Source organism: Triticum dicoccoides, chromosome 6B, assembly GCF_002162155.2.
Source record: "Triticum dicoccoides isolate Atlit2015 ecotype Zavitan chromosome 6B, WEW_v2.0, whole genome shotgun sequence".
Classification (NCBI taxonomy): domain Eukaryota; kingdom Viridiplantae; phylum Streptophyta; class Magnoliopsida; order Poales; family Poaceae; genus Triticum; species Triticum dicoccoides.
This window is the reverse complement of record NC_041391.1, coordinates 661399796-661418122: the sequence shown is the minus strand read 5'-3', so window position 1 is coordinate 661418122 and position 18327 is coordinate 661399796. Positions and strand designations below refer to the sequence as shown.

General features: G+C 46.4%; 1 protein-coding gene across 1 annotated transcript; it reads left to right on the top strand.

The window, feature by feature from the left end:
* The first annotated feature begins 14672 nt into the window (after positions 1–14672).
* LOC119321413 (protein PELOTA 2-like) lies at positions 14673–15361 on the top strand. The gene is made up of 2 exons (XM_037595104.1): positions 14673–14676; positions 14967–15361. Exons 1-2 carry the CDS (start codon positions 14673–14675, stop codon positions 15359–15361), a joined length of 399 nt encoding a protein of 132 aa, XP_037451001.1.
* Positions 15362–18327: the final 2966 nt, after the last annotated feature.

The following is an 18327-nucleotide window of genomic DNA, read 5'->3' as shown; positions in this document are numbered from 1 at the left end:
CGGGTGGTAGCCGAGATCGAAGGCGCGGCCGTCCTGGATGACACGCCTCGGCAGGAAGGCGCAGCAGGGGTGGAGGCGGCAATCCCTTTCGCGGTTGTAGTACCTGTAGCCGAGAATCTCGCGTCCACACAGGCCGCAGTACATTTGAGGGTCGCCGGAGCCAGACTCGGCATACAACACGAAGTCGCCGGCGTAGTTGACATGCTTGAAGGTGGCCGGAGCGGTGGCGCACTCTGGGTGGGCGTCGAAGTTGCATGGCTCGCACCGGTAGTGTGCCGCCCCTTTCCCGTACCTCTTGCACACGTCGCAGTGGAATTGATTTGTGTTCACAAGGCTGAGCTTGTGCTCCGGGTGCGTCCCGGATGTAAGGAGATCACCTCCCTCCTTCTTCCTAGCAAAGCTTGCCAGCACGCCCGACATTATCGGCGCGCTCGCCACCCAGTTTTGATAACCAGTCAGCCTGTTGTTGGTGTCAACCAGGCACGGCACATGAAGGTACACCTCCTCGCCGCCGTCGTAGTTGGAGCGGTAGCACAAGGACGTCGTGGACGTGTTCTTGCACATGGAGCACCTACCAGACGGGTGGTAGCCGAGCTGGAAGGTGCGGTCGTCCTGGACGACGCGCCTAGGCAGGAAGGCGCAGGAGGGGTGGAGGCGGTCATCCTCTTGGCGGTTGTAGTAGCTGTAGCCGAGAACCGCGAGTCCACACAAGCTGCAGTACATTGGAGGGCGGCCGGAGTCGGGCGCGTGATACAACACGAAGTCGCCCGCGTAGTTGACATGCTTGAAGGTGGCCGGAGCGGTTGCGCAGTCGGCATGGGCGTCGAAGTCGCATGGCTCGCACCGGTAGTGCGCTGTCCCTTCTCCGTGCTCCTTGCACACGTCGCAGTTGAAGCTCCAGCTTGCCATGTTCACCAGGCTGAGCTTGTGCTCCTGGTGCAATTCGTGATTGACCCTCGCTGGCAGCGCCCCAGATGTAATAGTCATGTCTGCTGGCTTGCTTAATCTCTTAATTTGCCTCTCAACTTGTCAAAGGCGACCTACAGGCTGGAGTAACAGCTTTTAATTAGAACACACCCTTTTTGTTTGGCCTGTCAACAGCCAGAGAAAGAAGAAACATATATACAACAACAACAACGAAAACAACGACTCAGAGGGTGCTTGGATACGTTTTAGTCCCATGACTAAAAGTAGTGAGACTAAAACTTGCTAGCCTCACCCATGCTTGGATCCAAATATTAAAAAGACTAAAATCAAGTTATTGAGCATTTATTATCCTCCAAACCCTCCAATCCAGAACTCGCATGTGTTAAAGGAGAGGAATTAAATGAGGAGAGAGAGAGCTAATACATATTTTAATAGATTTCCTATGACTATTTTTTTTTTGCCTCAAGACTAGTCCTAGCCTCTCTTTAGTCAGGGCTGCTTGGAACTTTAGCCTCTAAAAGAGATTATTTTTAGTCAGACTAAAAATAGTCCCTTGGATCCAAGCATCCTCTCATTGGACGAATCATGAATTATTAAGTAAATGTACAATGGTTGATAAAATAATTTTATATTAAACCCACAACATAATTAAGATATGTCAATAAAAAGTGACATACAGTGGGTTACTTTGTGTCTTATCTATAATGACCAGATACCTTCAAATCTGTGTTGAGACATACTTCCTCCGTCCGGGTTTATTAGATCAAGACACATAGTAATTTGCTCACATTAATTCTTCTATTCCATTCCCAATGCACTCTCTCACATGCATGCAGCCAATGAAAAAGCACGCATGAAGTGTATTAATTTTCTAGCCATGGCACCAACAACAATGGCTTTAAATGCAACCAATGAAATGGTTGCCTGCATGCACCTTTTCAAAGCAGGGCCTTATAAAGAGGGACATGCTTGTGATGCTGAGGGGCCTAATAAACCCGGACGGAGGAAGTACTGTGTTAGAGATCATCTCTTGACAGGAAAGAAGACAAAATTCTCTCTCTTTTTTTATATCTCTCCCCTCCATCTCAGCAATTATACTACGTGGCAATGCTTAGATATAACCATTATACATTGCCCTAAGGATAATCTAACAATCCAAAATCTGGTTATGTGCTCGAATAACAAATCAACTGGATAGGTTAGCGAATCTGTTTCTCGTGGTAAAGAGAAGAATTACATGTTGTAGAAGACTATTCAAAACGAGCATGTGATTCGAATGATGTGACTAAAGCAATATCTTAAAGACAAGGGCTGAGAACAGGTTGCTAAATGCAAGTGGTACCAAAAATATTATCCTCCCTTTTCCTGAAGATAGGAAGAACTTATGAACAAGATGGGTTACTCCATGGCATGACCGATGGAACACCATCGCGTACACACAAACACACCGACAGAGATGAGCGACACAGAATTATTCACCTTGGCCGGCCGGGATTCCTCCTATCCCAGGGTCCCCGTGAGTGCTAGAAGACTGTGTGTGTGTGTGTGTGTTGGGGGGAGAGAGAGAGAGAGAACTGCTCTCTTATATTGAGAGAGAGAGAGAGAAAGAGATGATTGAAGAGCCACGGAAGGAAACTCCTATAAAGACAGCTGATTGAAGAGCCAACAAGAAAACTTCTCTCTTGACTTGATCTGATACTGATTACTGAATGGAATAGAAAGTTTCCTTACCGAAAAAGGGTTCCCCGCTTTGTATACAAAGCAACCAACCGAATCATACAGGGATAGGTGCTGGGGCGGAAGGAGCACAGTCACGTCCAAAAGAAACAACAGAGAAAGAGCAAAAGAAACAAATGCCGACAACGATGGATCAACAAAAACGAAGAAGCCTCGCGATCGCTGCGCCCACCGGGCTCATCCACTAGGCTCCAAGACTCCGAAGCGCCGGCACCAATTAACAACTCCAAGAAGGAACGCGACGAAGACGACGCTGCTGCCAAGGGTTTCCTCCGGTACACGACGAGGCGAGAGGAAGGGTAGCCCCCGACGCCCTCCCGGAAGGTTAGGTGGCACCCACAGGCGCCACCGCGCCGGAGTCGGCCACGCCGACAGGGGTTTCCCCCGATCCCAACCCGCACCTCGGGCGCTCCGGATCTCGCCACCAAACCAACCACCACCCTGTGCCAACGCGGTCATGAGGCCTCCACGCTGTCTCACCACGGCACCGCGAAGTGAGGACAACACGACGAAGAATCGGATCCGGGACTAGGGCATCAGCACCATCGGCATGCGGGAGGGCCCCACCTCCACCGTCAGCGACGGTAGCCGTCCAGACGCAATAGCAGGAGCACACCAGGCCCGTAGGCCCACAGGCCCGGCCGAGCCCTCGTGGGCCCGTAAAGCTCCCGCCTTCGCGCTGCTGCCGGCACACCGTCGACGCCGACGCCCCATGTCCGAGCCGCTCCTCCTCCTCACCGCGCCACATACAACGAGACCACGCCGGGGGGCCGGCCCGCTAGGGCCCAGATGGGGCCCGTCGGGCCCAGATCTGGGCCGGCGGCGCGTCGACGGCCACCCAGCACCGCCACGCCGTCCCGCCGCCAAGGAGCGGCGCCATCACCACGCCTGCCGCCGGCTGCCGTCGTAGGGCCGCCGGACCGCAGCCAAGCCGGGCTGCACCGCCGCCACCTCCCTGCCCCGGGAAGGGAGCACGCGCGTGCGGGGACTAAAGGGCCCGCCGCCGCCGGCACCACCCGGGCCAGCGCCGGGGGCGCCCGCCGATGGCGGCGGGGGAGACGGGGGAGGAGGGGACCTGCGGGCGAGGGGTGCGAGCTTCGCCCCGGCCACCTCCCGGGGAGGCGGAGCGAGGCGGCCTAGACGGAGGAAGGGTAGGGCGGAAGGGGGGCGGAGGCGGGGCCGAGGCCGACGGCCGGCGGCAGTGGGAGGGTCGGTGGCGGCGGGAGGGAAGCGGGGGAAACCCTAGCGCCCGCCTAGTCGCGGGAGCCTAGTCGCGGGAGCCTCCAGAAAGTTTCCTTAACCAATTGGTATTTACTTTGCATGAAAAAAAAGTTTGATGGACAAGAGATTGCAAAGAATTTTTCTGACAGTCGTATCTCAAGGAGAGCTGGGCGTTACTGCAATTCATCATATAGAAAAAGAGAATTGGCCCAGGTTATAAGAAAGACCGGCCCTACAAATCATACATTGCCCTGTCCAGTGGCGGAGCTTGTAGAGATGATCTTTTCCCTTTTTTTTCTTTGCAACAAAAACAGGACAGGTGTTATCTGTTGGCATTAACAAGTGGAGCCGCACACATAGAGACAAATTAATACTCCTTCCATTTTCATAATGTAGTGCCGCACACATAGATTTTTTTGAAAAATCAAACTTTGCCAACTTTGATCAAATTTATAGACAAAACTATTTATATCAACAATACCAAATATATAAAATATAAAAGTAGGTCTTATGATGAATATAATGATATATGTTTGGCATTCTAGATGCAAATATTTTTCTTCACAAACTTGGTCAAAGTTGGTGAGATTTGACTTTTCAAAAAAAAATATAGGGTCACGATAACTGCCACACGTGTGGTGTATCGGGTAGTTGTGCCACACGCCTCGTATGGCATGGACAGCAACCAGCCCACACACCTACGTGTGGGCAAAACAACTAATGCCCACACACACATCTTTTTTCCCTCCCGAACCCTCTCACACGTGTGTGTGTGGGCGAAGTTGATAACGCCCACACGCCCGTATGTCAGGCCTCGTACCCTCCTGGTCCCGCACGCGACGCGTGACGCCCACCGCGCGCCCGCAGTTGCCATGGTCCAGACCCTCGTCCATGTTCGTTTATCTGTAGTTGCTATGTCGCTGAACTACAGTTGCCATGTCGGACAACTGCAGTTACCATGGTTGCTCAACTGCAGTTGCCATGTATGGTCTGATCTAATGTAGTTGCCATGATTTCATAACTTCAGGAGTTGCCACATACTAACACTAGACAGTTGAGAGAGTTGCCATGTGCTCACAAGCATGCTAGGGCAGTTCCCATGTAAAAAAGAGTTGCCATCTGCTTACGTGCACGTTGGGGCAGTTGCCATGTACGTGCACGTTGAGGCAGTTGCCATGTGTTGGAAATATGCCCTAGAGGCAATAATAAATTAGTTATTATTATATTTCCTTATTCATAATAATCGTTTATTATCCATGCTATAATTGTATTAATAGGAAACTCAGATACATGTGTGGATACATAGACAACACCATGTCCCTAGTAAGCCTCTAGTTGACTAGCTCGTTGATCAATAGATGGTTACGGTTTCCTAACCATGGACATTGGATGTCGTTGATAACGGGATCACATCATTAGGAGAATGATGTGATGGATAAGACCCAATCCTAAGCCTAGCACTAAAGATCGTGTAGTTCGTATGCTAAAGCTTTTCTAATGTCAAGTATCATTTCCTTAGACCATGAGATTGTGCAACTCCCGGATACCATAGAAATGCTTTGGGTGTACCAAACGTCACAACGTAACTGTGTGGCTATAAAGGTGCACTACAGGTATCTCTGAAAGTGTCTATTGGGTTGGCACGAATCGAGACTGGGATTTGTCACTCTGTGTGACGGAGAGGTATCTCTGGGCCCACTCGGTAGGACATCATCATAATATGCACAATGTGATCAAAGGGTTGATCACGGGATGATGTGTTACGGACTGAGTAAAGAGACTTGCCGGTAACGAGATTGAACAAGGTATCGGCATACCGACGATCGAATCTCGGGCAAGTATAATACCACTGGACAAAGGGAATTGAATACGGGATCTATTGAGTCCGTGACATCGTGGTTCATGCAATGAGATCATCGTGGAACATGTGGGAGCCAACATGGGTATCCAGATCCCGCTGTTGGTTATTGACCGGAGAACGTCTCGGTCATGTCTGCATGGTTCCCGAACCCGTAGGGTCTACACACTTAAGGTTCGATGACGCTAGGGTTATAAAGGAAGTTTGTATGTGGTTACCGAATGTTGTTCGGAGTCCCGGATGAGATCCTGGACGTCGCGAGGAGTTCCGGAATGGTCCGGAGGTAAAGATTTATATATGGAAAGTCCTATTTTGGCCACCGGAAAATGTTGAGGATTTTTCGGTATTGTACCGGGAAGGTTCTAGAAGGTTCCGAAGTGGGGCCCACCTGCATGGGGGGACCCACATGAACGTGGGTAGTGGGGGCAAGGCCCCACATCCCTGGTCAAGGCGCACCAAGATCCCCCCTTAGAAGGAATAAGATCATATCCCGAAGGGATAAGATCAAGATCCCTAAAAAGGGGGGATAACAATCGGTGGGGAAGGAAATGATGGGATTTCTTTTCTCCCACCTTTGCCAACGCTCCAATGGACTTGGAGGGCAAGAAACCATCCCCTCCACCCCTATATATAGTGGGAAGGCGCATGGGAGCTTCACACGAAGTTCTGGCGCAGCCCTCCCCCTCTCCCAAGTCCTGCTCCTCTCCCGCGGTGCTTGGCGAAGCACTGCAGGATTGCCACGCTCCTCCACCACCACCACGCCATCGTGCTGCTGCTGGATGGAGTCTTCCTCAACCTCTCCCTCTCTCCTTGCTGGATCAAGGCATGGGAGACGTCACCGGGCTGTACGTGTGTTGAACGCGAAGGTGCCGTCCGTTCGGCACTAGGATCTCCGGTGATTTGGATCACGACGAGTACGACTCCTTCAACCCCGTTCTCTTGAACGCTTCCGCTTAGCGATCTACAAGGGTATGTAGATGCACTCTCCTTCCCCTTGTTGCTAGTTTCTCCATAGATGGATCTTGGTGACTCGTAAGAAAATTTTGAATTTCTGCTACGTTCCCCAACAGTGGCATCATGAGCTAGGTCTATGCGTAGATTCTTTGCACGAGTAGAACACAAAGTAGTTGTGGGCGTTGATGTTGTTCAATATGCTTACCGTTACTAGTCCAATCTTGATTCGGCGGCATCATGGGATGAAGCGGCCCGGACCGACCTTACACGTACTCTTACATGAGACAGGTTCCACCGACTGACATGCACTTGTTGCATAAGCTGGCTAGCGGGTGCCAGTCTCTCCCACTTTAGTCGGATCGGATTCGATGAAAAGGGTCCTTATGAAGGGTAAATAGCAATTGACATATCACGTTGTGGTTTTTGCGTAGGTAAGAAACGTTCTTGCTAGAAACCCATAGCAGCCACGTAAAACATGCAAACAACAATTAGAGGACGTCTAACTTGTTTTTGCAGGGTATGCTATGTGATGTGATATGGCCAAGAAGAATGTGATGAATGATATGTGATGTATGAGATTGATCATGTTCTTGTAATAGGAATCACGACTTGCATGTCGATGAGTATGACAACCGGCAGGAGCCATAGGAGTTGTCTTTATTTATTGTATGACCTGCGTGTCATTGAACAACGCCATGTAATTACTTTACTTTATTGCTAACCGGTAGCCATAGTAGTAGAAGTAATAAGTTGTCGAGACAACTTCATGGAGACACGATGATGGAGATCATGGTGTCATGCCGGTGATGATGATGATCATGGAGCCCCGAAGATGGAGATCAAAAGGAGCAAAATGATATTGGCCATATCATGTCACTATTTGATTGCATGTGATGTTTATCATGTTTATGCATCTTATTTGCTTAGAACGACGGTAGTAAATAAGATGATCCCTCATTAAAATTTCAAGAAAGTGTTCCCCCTAACTGTGCACCGTTGCGAAAGTTCGTCGTTTCGAAGCACCACGTGATGATCGGGTGTGATAGATTCCTACGTTCACATACAACGGGTGTAAGACAGTTTTACACACGCGAAACACTTAGGTTGACTTGACGAGCCTAGCATGTACAGACATGGCCTCGGAACACAAGAGACCGAAAGGTCGAGCATGAGTCGTATAGTAGATACGATCAACATGAAGATGTTCACCGATGATGACTAGTCCGTCTCACGTGATGATCGGACACGGCCTAGTTGACTCGGATCATGTAATCACTTAGATGACTAGAGGGATGTCTATCTGAGTGGGAGTTCATAAGATGAACTTAATTATCCTGAACATAGTCAAAGACCCTTTGCAAATTATGTCATAGCTCGCGCTTTAGTTCTACTATTTTAGATATGTTCCTAGAGAAAATATAGTTGAAAGTTGACAGTAGCAATTATGCGGACAGTAGAAAGCTTATGTCCTTAATGCACCACTCAGTGTGTAGAACCCTAAAACGTCCTCTGTGGATGTTGCGAACATCGGATACACGTTTTCATAACTACGTGATAGTTCGGTTAAACGGTTTAGAGTTGAGGCACCAAAGACGTTTTCAAAACGTCGCGGAACATATGAGATGTTTCGAGGGCTGAAATTGGGATTTCAGGCTCGTGCCCACGTCAAGAGGTATAAGACCTCCGACGATTTTCTTAGCCTGCAAACTAAGGGAGAAAATCTCAATCGTTGAGCTTGTGCTCAGATTGTCTGAGTGCAACAATCACTTGAATCGAGTGGGAGTTGATCTTCCAGATGAGATAGTGATGTTTCTCCAAAGTCATTGCCACCAAGCTGCTAGAGCTTCGTGATGAACTATAACATATCAGGGATAGATATGATGATCCTTGGAAGTATTCGCGATGTTTGACACCGCGAAAGTAGAAGTCAAGTAGGAGCATCAATTGTTGATGGTTAATGAAACCACTAGTTTCAAGAAGGGAAAGGGCAAGAAGGGATACTTCATGAAATGGCAAATCAGTTGTTGCTCTAGTGAAGAAACCCAAGGTTGAACCCAAACCCGAGACTAAGTGCTTCTGTAATAAGGGGAACAGCCACTGGAGCAGGATTACCCTAGATACTTGGTAGAAGAGAAGGCTGGCAAGGTCGATAGAAGTATATTGGATATACATTATGTTAATGTGTACTTTACTAGTACTCCTAGTAGCACCAGGGTATTAAGATACCGGTTCGGTTGCTAAGTGTTAGTAACTCGAAATAAAAGAGCTACGGAATAAACGGAGACTAGCTAAAGGTGAGCTGACGATATGTGTTGGAAGTGTTTCCAAGTTTGATGTGATCAAACATCGCATGCTCCCTCTACCATCAAGAATAGTATTAAACCTGAATAATTATCATTTGGTGTTTGCGTTGAGCATAGACATGATTGGATTATGTCTATCGCAATACAGTTATTCATTTAAGGAGAATAATGGTTACTCTATTTATTTGAATAATACCTTCAATGGTCTTGCACCTAAAGGGATGGTTTATTGAATCTCGATCGTAGTGATACACATTTTCATGCCAAAAGGTATAAGATAGTAATGATAGTACCACTTACTTGTGGCACTGCCATGTAGGTCATATTGGTATAAAACGCATGAAGAAGCTCCATGTTGATGGATCTTTGGACTCACTCGTTTTGAAAAGTTTGAGACATGCGAACCATGTCTATTGGTGTATACGCATGAAGAAACTCCATGCAGATGGACCGTTTGGACTCACTTGATTTTGAATCACTTGAGACATGCAAATCATACCACATGGGCAAGATGATTGGAAGCCTCGTTTTCAGTAAAATGGAACAAGAAAGCAACTTGTTGAAAGTAACACATTTTGATGTGTGCAATCCAATGAGTGCTGAGGCATGCAGTGAATATCGTTATGTTCTTACTTCACAGATAATTCGAGTAGATTTTGAGTATATTTACTTGATGAAAAACAAGTCTGAATTATTGAATAGTTCAAGTAATTTCAGAGTGAAGTTGAAGATCATTGTGACAAGAGGATAAAATGTCTATGATATGATCATAGAGATGAGTATCTGAGTTACGAGCTTTGGCACGCAATTAAGACATTGTGGAAATTGTTTCACAATTAATACCGCCTGGAACACCATAGTGTGATGGTGTGTCCGAACATCATAGTTGCCCCCTATTGGATATGGTGCGTACCATGATGTCTCTTATCGAATTACCACTATCATTCATGGGTTAGGAATTAGAGACAACCGCACTCACTTTAATAGTTACCACGTAATTTCGTTGAGACGACACCGTTTGGAGAAACCTAAGTTGTCGTTTCTTAAAAGTTTGGGGCTGCAACGCTTATGTGAAAAAGTTTCAGGTTGATAAGCTCGAACCCAAAGCGGATAAAATGCATCTTCATAGGACACCCAAAATAGTTGGGTATACCTCCTAATTCAGATCCGGAAGCAAAAGTGATTGTTTCTAGAAATGGGTCCTTTCTCGAGGAAAAGTTTCTCTCAAAAGAATTGAGTGGGAGGATGGTGGAGACTTGATGAGGTTATTGAACCATCACTTCAACCAGTGTGTAGCAGGGCACAGGAAGTTGTTCCTGTGGCACCTACACCAATTGAAGTGGGAGCTTATGATAGTGATCATGAAGCTTCAGATCAAGTCACTACCGAACCTTGTAGGACGACAAGGACGCGTACTGCTTCGGAGTGGTACGGTGACCCTGTCTTGAAGGTCATGTTGCTAGACAACAATGAACCTACGAGCTATGGAGAAGCGATGGTGGGCCCATATTCCGACAAATGGTTAGAAGCCATGAAATCCGAGATAGGATCCACGTATCATAACAAAGCATGGACTTTAGTGGACTTGCCCGATGATCGGCTAGCCATTGAGATAAATGGATCTTTAAAAAGAAGACGGACGTGGACGGTAATGTCAGCGTCTATGAAGCTCGACTTGTGGCGAAGAGTTTTTCACAAGTTCAAGGAGTTGACTACGATGAGATTTTCTCATCCGTAGCGATGCTTAAGTCCGTCGGAATCATGTTAGCATTAGCTGCATTTATGAAATCTGACAGATGGATGTCAAAACGAGTTTCCTTACCAATTTTGTAAGGAAAGGTTGTATGTGATACAATCAGAAAGGTTTTGTCGGTCCTAAGGATGCTAAAAGGTATGCTAGCTCCAGCGATCCTTCCATGGACTGGAGTAAGCATCTCGGAGTTGGAATGTGCACTTTGATAAGATGATCAAAGATTTTAGGTTTATACAAAGTTTATGAGAAACTTGTATTTCCAAAGAAGTGAGTAGGAGCACTATAAAATTTCTGATGAGTATATGTTGTTGACATATTGATGATCAGAAATGATGTAGAATTTTCTGTAAAGCATATAGGGTTATTTGAAAAGTGTTTTTTCAAGTGAAATCCTGGATTAAGCTACTTGAACATTGAGCATCAAGATCTATGAGGATAGATCAAAAACCGCTTAATGGTACTTTCAAATGAGCATATACCTTGACATGATCTTGAAGGTGTTCAAGATGGATCAGTCAAAGAAGGAGTTGTTGCCTGAGATGTAAGGTATGAAGTTAAGACTTAAAGCTCGACCACGGCAGAAAAGAGAGAAAGGACGAAGGTCGTCCCCTATGCTTTAGACGTAGGCTCTACAGTATGCTATGCTGTGTACCGCACCTGATGTGTGCCTTGCCACATGTCTGGCAAGAGGGTACAAAGGTGATCAAGGAGTGGATCACCAGATAGCGGTCAAAATTGTCCTTGGAGTAATAAGGACATGTTTCTCGATTATGGAGGTGATAAAGAGTTCGGCGTAAAGGGTTACGTCGATGCAAGCTTTAACACCTATCCGAATGACTCTGAGTAGCAAAACGGATACGTATAGTGGAGCAACCATTTGGAATAGCTCCAAGTGAAGCGTGGAAGCAGCATTTACAATATGACCTAGAGATTTGCGAAGTACATACGGATCTGAATGTTGCAGACCCATTGACTAAAACCTCTCTCACAAGCGAAACATGATCAAATCCTAAAACTCATTGAGTCTTAATCACATGATGATGTGAACTAGTTTAATGACACTAGTAAACTCTTTGGATGTTGGTCACATGGCGATGTGACCTGTGAGTGTTAATCACATGGCGATGTGAACTAGATTATTGATTCTAGTGCAAGTGGGAGACTGTTGGAAATATGCCCTAGAGGCAATAATAAATTAGTTATTATTATATTTCCTTGTTCATGATAATCGTTTATTATCCATGCTATAATTGTATTGATAGGAAACTCAGATACATGTGTGGATACATAGACAACACCATGTCCCTAGTAAGCCTCTAGTTGACTAGCTCGTTAATCAATAGATGGTTACGGTTTCCTGACCATGGACATTGGATGTCGTTGATAACGGGATCACATCATTAGGAGAATGATGTGATGGACAAGACCCAATCCTAAGCCTAGCACTAAAGATCGTGTAGTTCATATGCTAAAGCTTTACTAATGTCAAGTATCATTTCCTTAGACCATGAGATTGTGCAACTCCCAGATACCATAGGAATGCTTTGGGTGTACCAAACGTCACAACGTAACTGGGTGGCTATAAAGGTGCACTACAGGTATCTCTGAAAGTGTCTGTTGGGTTGGCACGAATCGAGACTGGGATTTGTCACTCCGTGTGACGGAGAGGTATCTCTGGGCCCACTCGGTAGGACATCATCATAATGTGCACAATGTGATCAAAGGGTTGATCACGGGATGATGTGTTACCGAACGAGTAAAGAGACTTGTCGGTAACGAGATTGAACAAGGTATCGGCATATCGACGATCGAATCTCGGGCAAGTATAATACCACCGGACAAAGGGAATTGAATACGGGATCTATTGAGTCCTTGACATCGTGGTTCATCCGATGAGATCATCGTGGACATGTGGGAGCCAACATGGGTATCCAGATCCCGCTGTTGGTTATTGACCGGAGAACGTCTCGGTCATGTCTGCATGGTTCCCGAACCCGTAGGGTCTACACACTTAAGGTTCGATGATGCTAGGGTTATAAAGGAAGTTTGTATGTGGTTACCGAATGTTGTTCGGAGTCCCGGATGAGATCCTGGACGTCGCGAGGAGTTCCGGAATGGTCCGGAGGTAAAGATTTATATATGGAAAGTCCTATTTTGGCCACCGGAAAATGTTGAGGATTTTTCGGTATTGTACCGGGAAGGTTCTAGAAGGTTCCGAAGTGGGGCCCACCTGCATGGGGGGACCCACATGAACGTGGGTAGTGGGGGCAAGGCCCCACATCCCTGGTCAAGGCGCACCAAGATCCCCCCTTAGAAGGAATAAGATCATATCCCGAAGGGATAAGATCAAGATCCCTAAAAAGGGGGGATAACAATCGGTGGGGAAGGAAATGATGGGATTTCTTTTCTCCCACCTTTGCCAACGCTCCAATGGACTTGGAGGGCAAGAAACCATCCCCTCCACCCCTATATATAGTGGGAAGGCGCATGGGAGCTTCACACGAAGTTCTGGCGCAGCCCTCCCCCTCTCCCAAGTCCTGCTCCTCTCCCGCGGTGCTTGGCGAAGCACTGCAGGATTGCCACGCTCCTCCACCACCACCACGCCATCGTGCTGCTGCTGGATGGAGTCTTCCTCAACCTCTCCCTCTCTCCTTGCTGGATCAAGGCATGGGAGACGTCACCGGGCTGTACGTGTGTTGAACGCGGAGGTGCCGTCCGTTCGGCACTAGGATCTCCGGTGATTTGGATCACGACGAGTACGACTCCTTCAACCCCGTTCTCTTGAACGCTTCCGCTTAGCGATCTACAAGGGTATGTAGATGCACTCTCCTTCCCCTCGTTGCTAGTTTCTCCATAGATGGATCTTGGTGACTCGTAAGAAAATTTTGAATTTCTGCTACGTTCCCCAACACCATGTACCATGCAAAAACACATGGCAACTCGGTAAAAGAGAGTTGCCATCTGCTTACGTGCACACTAGGCAGTTGTCGTGTACCCTGCAAAAATACATGGCAACTCGGGTAAAAAAAGTGAGTTGCCACCTGCTTATAAAGCACACTAGGGGCAGTTGCCATGTGCGCTGCAAAAACACATGGCAACTAGCAGCTTGGGTGTGGGAGAGGAGACGGGCGTGTGGGCGAGATGGCAAATGCCCACACACCAGCCCTTGTGCGTGACTGAAAACTGGTGTGTGGGTGAACTGCTAAACGCCCACACACCGACCCCTCCGTGTGGTAAAACGGATGTGTGAGCGAACTATGTCACACACCACACACACGCCTTGTCCTACGTGGCACAGAAAATCAGCCAGATTGTGCCAAGATTCGTGCATATAGTACTGAACGGTAATGGATGCGTGTGGTTAAGATGATCAACACCCACACGTGTGGACGTTAACATTTCCGAAAATATATGCACTACATTATGGATTAGGGAAGTACAAGATGCTAGTCTTGTATACATTTACGACAACCGGATATACCTTCACACAATTCAATTAAGCTTTCAACTATTGTGTCCTGAGAAGTACGAGATGCTAGTCTCTGCAAAATCTAGCGGCCTGAACCCAAAGATTGTTTTCAAACTTCCATGTGAATCTGCGTTGTCTGACATATTTATTATGTCTATCATCACGGAAGAAACTTAGGCCATGCTTGGATTCAAGGGACTATTTTTAGTCTGACTAAAACTAGTCTCTTTTAGAGGCTAAAGTTCCAATCACCCCTGACTAAAGAGAGGTTAGAACTAGTCTTGAGACTAAAATTTTTTAGTTAATGGAACCCTACTAAAATGTGGATTAGTCCTCTCTCTCCTCATTTAACTCCTCTCCTTTAACACATGCGAGTTCGGAATTGGAGAGTTTGGAGGATAATAAATGCTCATTAACACATTTTAGTCTATTTAGTATTTTTATCCAAACATGGGTGAGGCTAGCAAGTTTTAGTCCTATTACTTTTAGTCATGGGACTAAAACGTATCCAAACACCCTCTTAGTCTAGGATAAGCAATTGTTATTCATCGCTTACTGAAAGAGCTGATGCATTAGTTATCACCTTAATTGTGTAGAGGTCTACTGATCGGCAAAAAACTTTATTGTAACATTACACCAAGGACCAGTTCCGCGACCACATGCTCTTGGAGGCTGCGCGGCGAGGGGAATTGCACGCGATCTAGGAGCACAGGGCACGCATCGTGCTCGCGCTCGCGCCCTCAGGTTACCCACACAGCCTCAAGGACGTCCTGGCCGCGCCGACCGTCATGTCGCTGATAAAGGACACAAGGGCCGCGCAGGAGGTGCCGGCGCTGCAGGAGTTCTTCGCCATGATCGCCAAGGACTCGGCGCGGGCTTGCTACGGGCCCAAGCACGTCGAGGTCGCGCATGAGCGTCTCGCCATCCAGACCCTCCTGCTCACCGACACTTGGTTCCGCAACCCCGACGTTGCTGCTAGGCGCAAGTGCGTTGATCTGGCCGAATCGGTGAAGAAGATCGGTGGCAACGTCCGCGTCCTTTCGTCGATGCATGTCTCCGGCAACCAGCTCGAGCAGCTCACGGGGATAGCCGCGGTTCTTCGGTTTCCCATGCCTGATCTCGACGACATCGAGATGTGATGATAATTAAGGGCTATGCTTATTTTCCTTCTACTACAACTAGGGTGTACTACGCTCTCTGTTTTAATTTTACTTGGAACTAATGTATCGCTTTAGGTGCCTCGAATACACAACTTTGATCACTTGTTTCTATTATACCAAGCAAAGTTTGTACATTGTGGGTGTGTTTTTTTTTCTTCTGAAAATATCAATATCGATGTTACTAAGCTCCCTAGAATTGCTAGCACTGGCTCCTGTCGTCGTGGCTTTGTAAGGCATTGATGGGGCCCGGTTGGAAGTGTGTGTTTATCGTTGATGCATGCATGTCCGTGTTCCTTTAAACCTAGCGACTCACGAGTCACGACAACGCCACATTGGTAGGAAAAACACACACGCCGACAAAGGAATGTGCGCACCTGCCATCTCTCGACAACAAAGAGACAGTGTGTAAACGCGCCATAGAAACACACTAATCTCTCGACAACAAAGAGACAATGTGTAAACACACCATAAGACACACACAAAATAACTACACCGCCTCCACTAAAGAGTCGGAACGTTCTCAAATAAGAAAAACACATATCAACCGCCTCCTGAACTAGCCTGCCAATCATAAGTGCCCGCTAAAAAAATGATAATCCACAAGTGATAAGGGACATGGCGAAGCGCCGTTTATCCTATCCTAGTACCGAATGGAACTACTAGTAAAACCAACAAGACAATGGTGCAACGACAAACGAGAAATGGCTCGACCCAACGCGATATATATACCGCATAGGATGGGGAATAGGGAGCAAAGCAAACACGCACTCTCGGGATAGCTCGCTCGGATATGGGCCGACAAATATTCGCGAATGCACATGCATCTCTCCCACCGGTTTTGGGAAGGTTTTAGAACCTTCCTTGAAATAAGTTTTCTATTTACATGCTTTTTATTTTGTTACTTTTTTCTTTTTGTCTTCTTCTTCTTTTCTCTTTTACTTTTTTTTTCATTTTAGATTTTGGAATATTTTTTCAAAATTCATGAAATATATTTCAAATTAACGAATTTATTTATTTATTCGAATAGTTTGAAATTTTTTTGAACACTTTTTTATCGGTGAACATTGGTTTTGAACTGATGAACATTTTCTGAAATTCATAAATATTTTTTTGAATTTTATGAAAATATTTTCAATCCATGAACATTCTGTGAATCGACATTTTTTAGTTTGGGATCAATTTTATAAATTTGCTAACATCTATTGAATCCATGAACTTTTTTAAATCATGATTATTCTTCGAATTCGTGAACATTTTTTTGAAATTCGGAACATTTTTGAAATTTTGATTTTTAAAATTCATGAATATGTTTTAAAATCCGGGAACATATATCTAATTCGTGGTCATTTTTTTAAAATTTGGATTGTTATTATTTGAATCCATGAACGTTTTCTGGAAATTGTACATTGTTTAATTTTTTTTCAAATTGCATAAATATTTTTGAAAGAAGCAAAAAAGAAAAGGGCGCTCACCCCAACATGGGCGTGGGCTGTGCTCGTTTGGGCGTCTTGAATTGCCCCACGCGCGAATTTCCACTAAATGGCGCTATGGGCGGAGCCCCACTACGTCGCTTGCCTCGCATTTTTCTCCCCTACCGCGCTTGTTCTCCTGATCTGAAAATGTTTATGAGTTCAAAATATGTTTATGGATTAAAAATATTCTCATGAAGTTGAGAAAATGTTCATGAATGTGAAAAAATGTTATTGAATTTAGAAGGTGTCAATAAATGTTTAAAAAGTGTAAATTAATTTTTAAAATGTTCAAGAATTTAGAAAATGGTTGTGAATTAAAATATTCATGAATTTGAGAAAATGTTCATGGATATCAATTAGCACAATTTCCTGGCGTTCTAGACGGGCCGTCATTAATTATAATCTGATATAGCTCAATCCCACTCTGTCCTCTGCATGCGCACTAGCTACATCTAGTGTGAATCTTGGGATACCACTGTCGACGACGCACGGTAATGTTCAAATTGCGCGCATTCGCAGGAGCTTTGCACTAGTTAGAGCAGGTGCCGCAGTTCTTATTGTCCTCGGAGAGCAGCTCCAGGCAGAGCCGCCGCAGCAGGTCCGGTCGTGCTTGCACGCTCTGTTGCAGCCGCCACAGTGTTGGGCCGGGGCGACAGTGTCCACGCACAGGCCGCGCCGTCCCCGTCGCAGGGCGTGCTTCGGCCGACTACCGGGAGCAGTCATCGTACGCTGGCAAGGGCGTGGACGGTGCCGCAAACAAGCAGGAAACACGGCTGTCCTTGCCGGATACGGCCGGCAGACTGAAACGGCAAACCAGATCTTGGCGACGGCTGATCTGTTGGCCGATGCTGATTCGCATGTACTGATGTACATGTAGCCCTCCCGCCAATTCGAGGAGAGAAAGCGAGACGCTCTTTCATCCTTGCCGGGCTACTCTGGTGCACACGACACCACAGTTTGTTCCACGTCCGTTTCGCGCCAGCTTTGCCCTGCACCATCTGCTATTTTGGTTGTTTTGTCAACAAAAAAAGAAGGACACAAAAAGGTCATGCGCTCACGCTTTGTGCATGAGTCCATCCACACCGACCAACTAGTCTAAACGAACGCTCGTCCGTTTTCCCTCGGCAACTTTTTTCAGTTGTGTATTAGCTCAAGCTGGTTCTCGTGTCGTGTCGTGTGTGAGTTGCTACTTGCTAGGTTTTTTTTTCTTGTTTTAACTAACCTAGATGCTCTGAATAGACTTCTGGCTACCGATTGTAATCCTCACAGTAACTAAATAAAGCTCCCTTTTTCATCGCAAAAAAAAGCCTAGTCTTAAATGATTTTGTTCGCAAGAAGTCTAAAATGTTGTTGTCCCCTTGGGTTTGTAAGGTTAGGACTTTAGGTTGTGCGTGCGCCATGGCGAGATTTAATGTTGGGTGCTTCAAATCTATTGAAGGATTCAACGGCAACGATTACGGCTCCAAGGCGCTA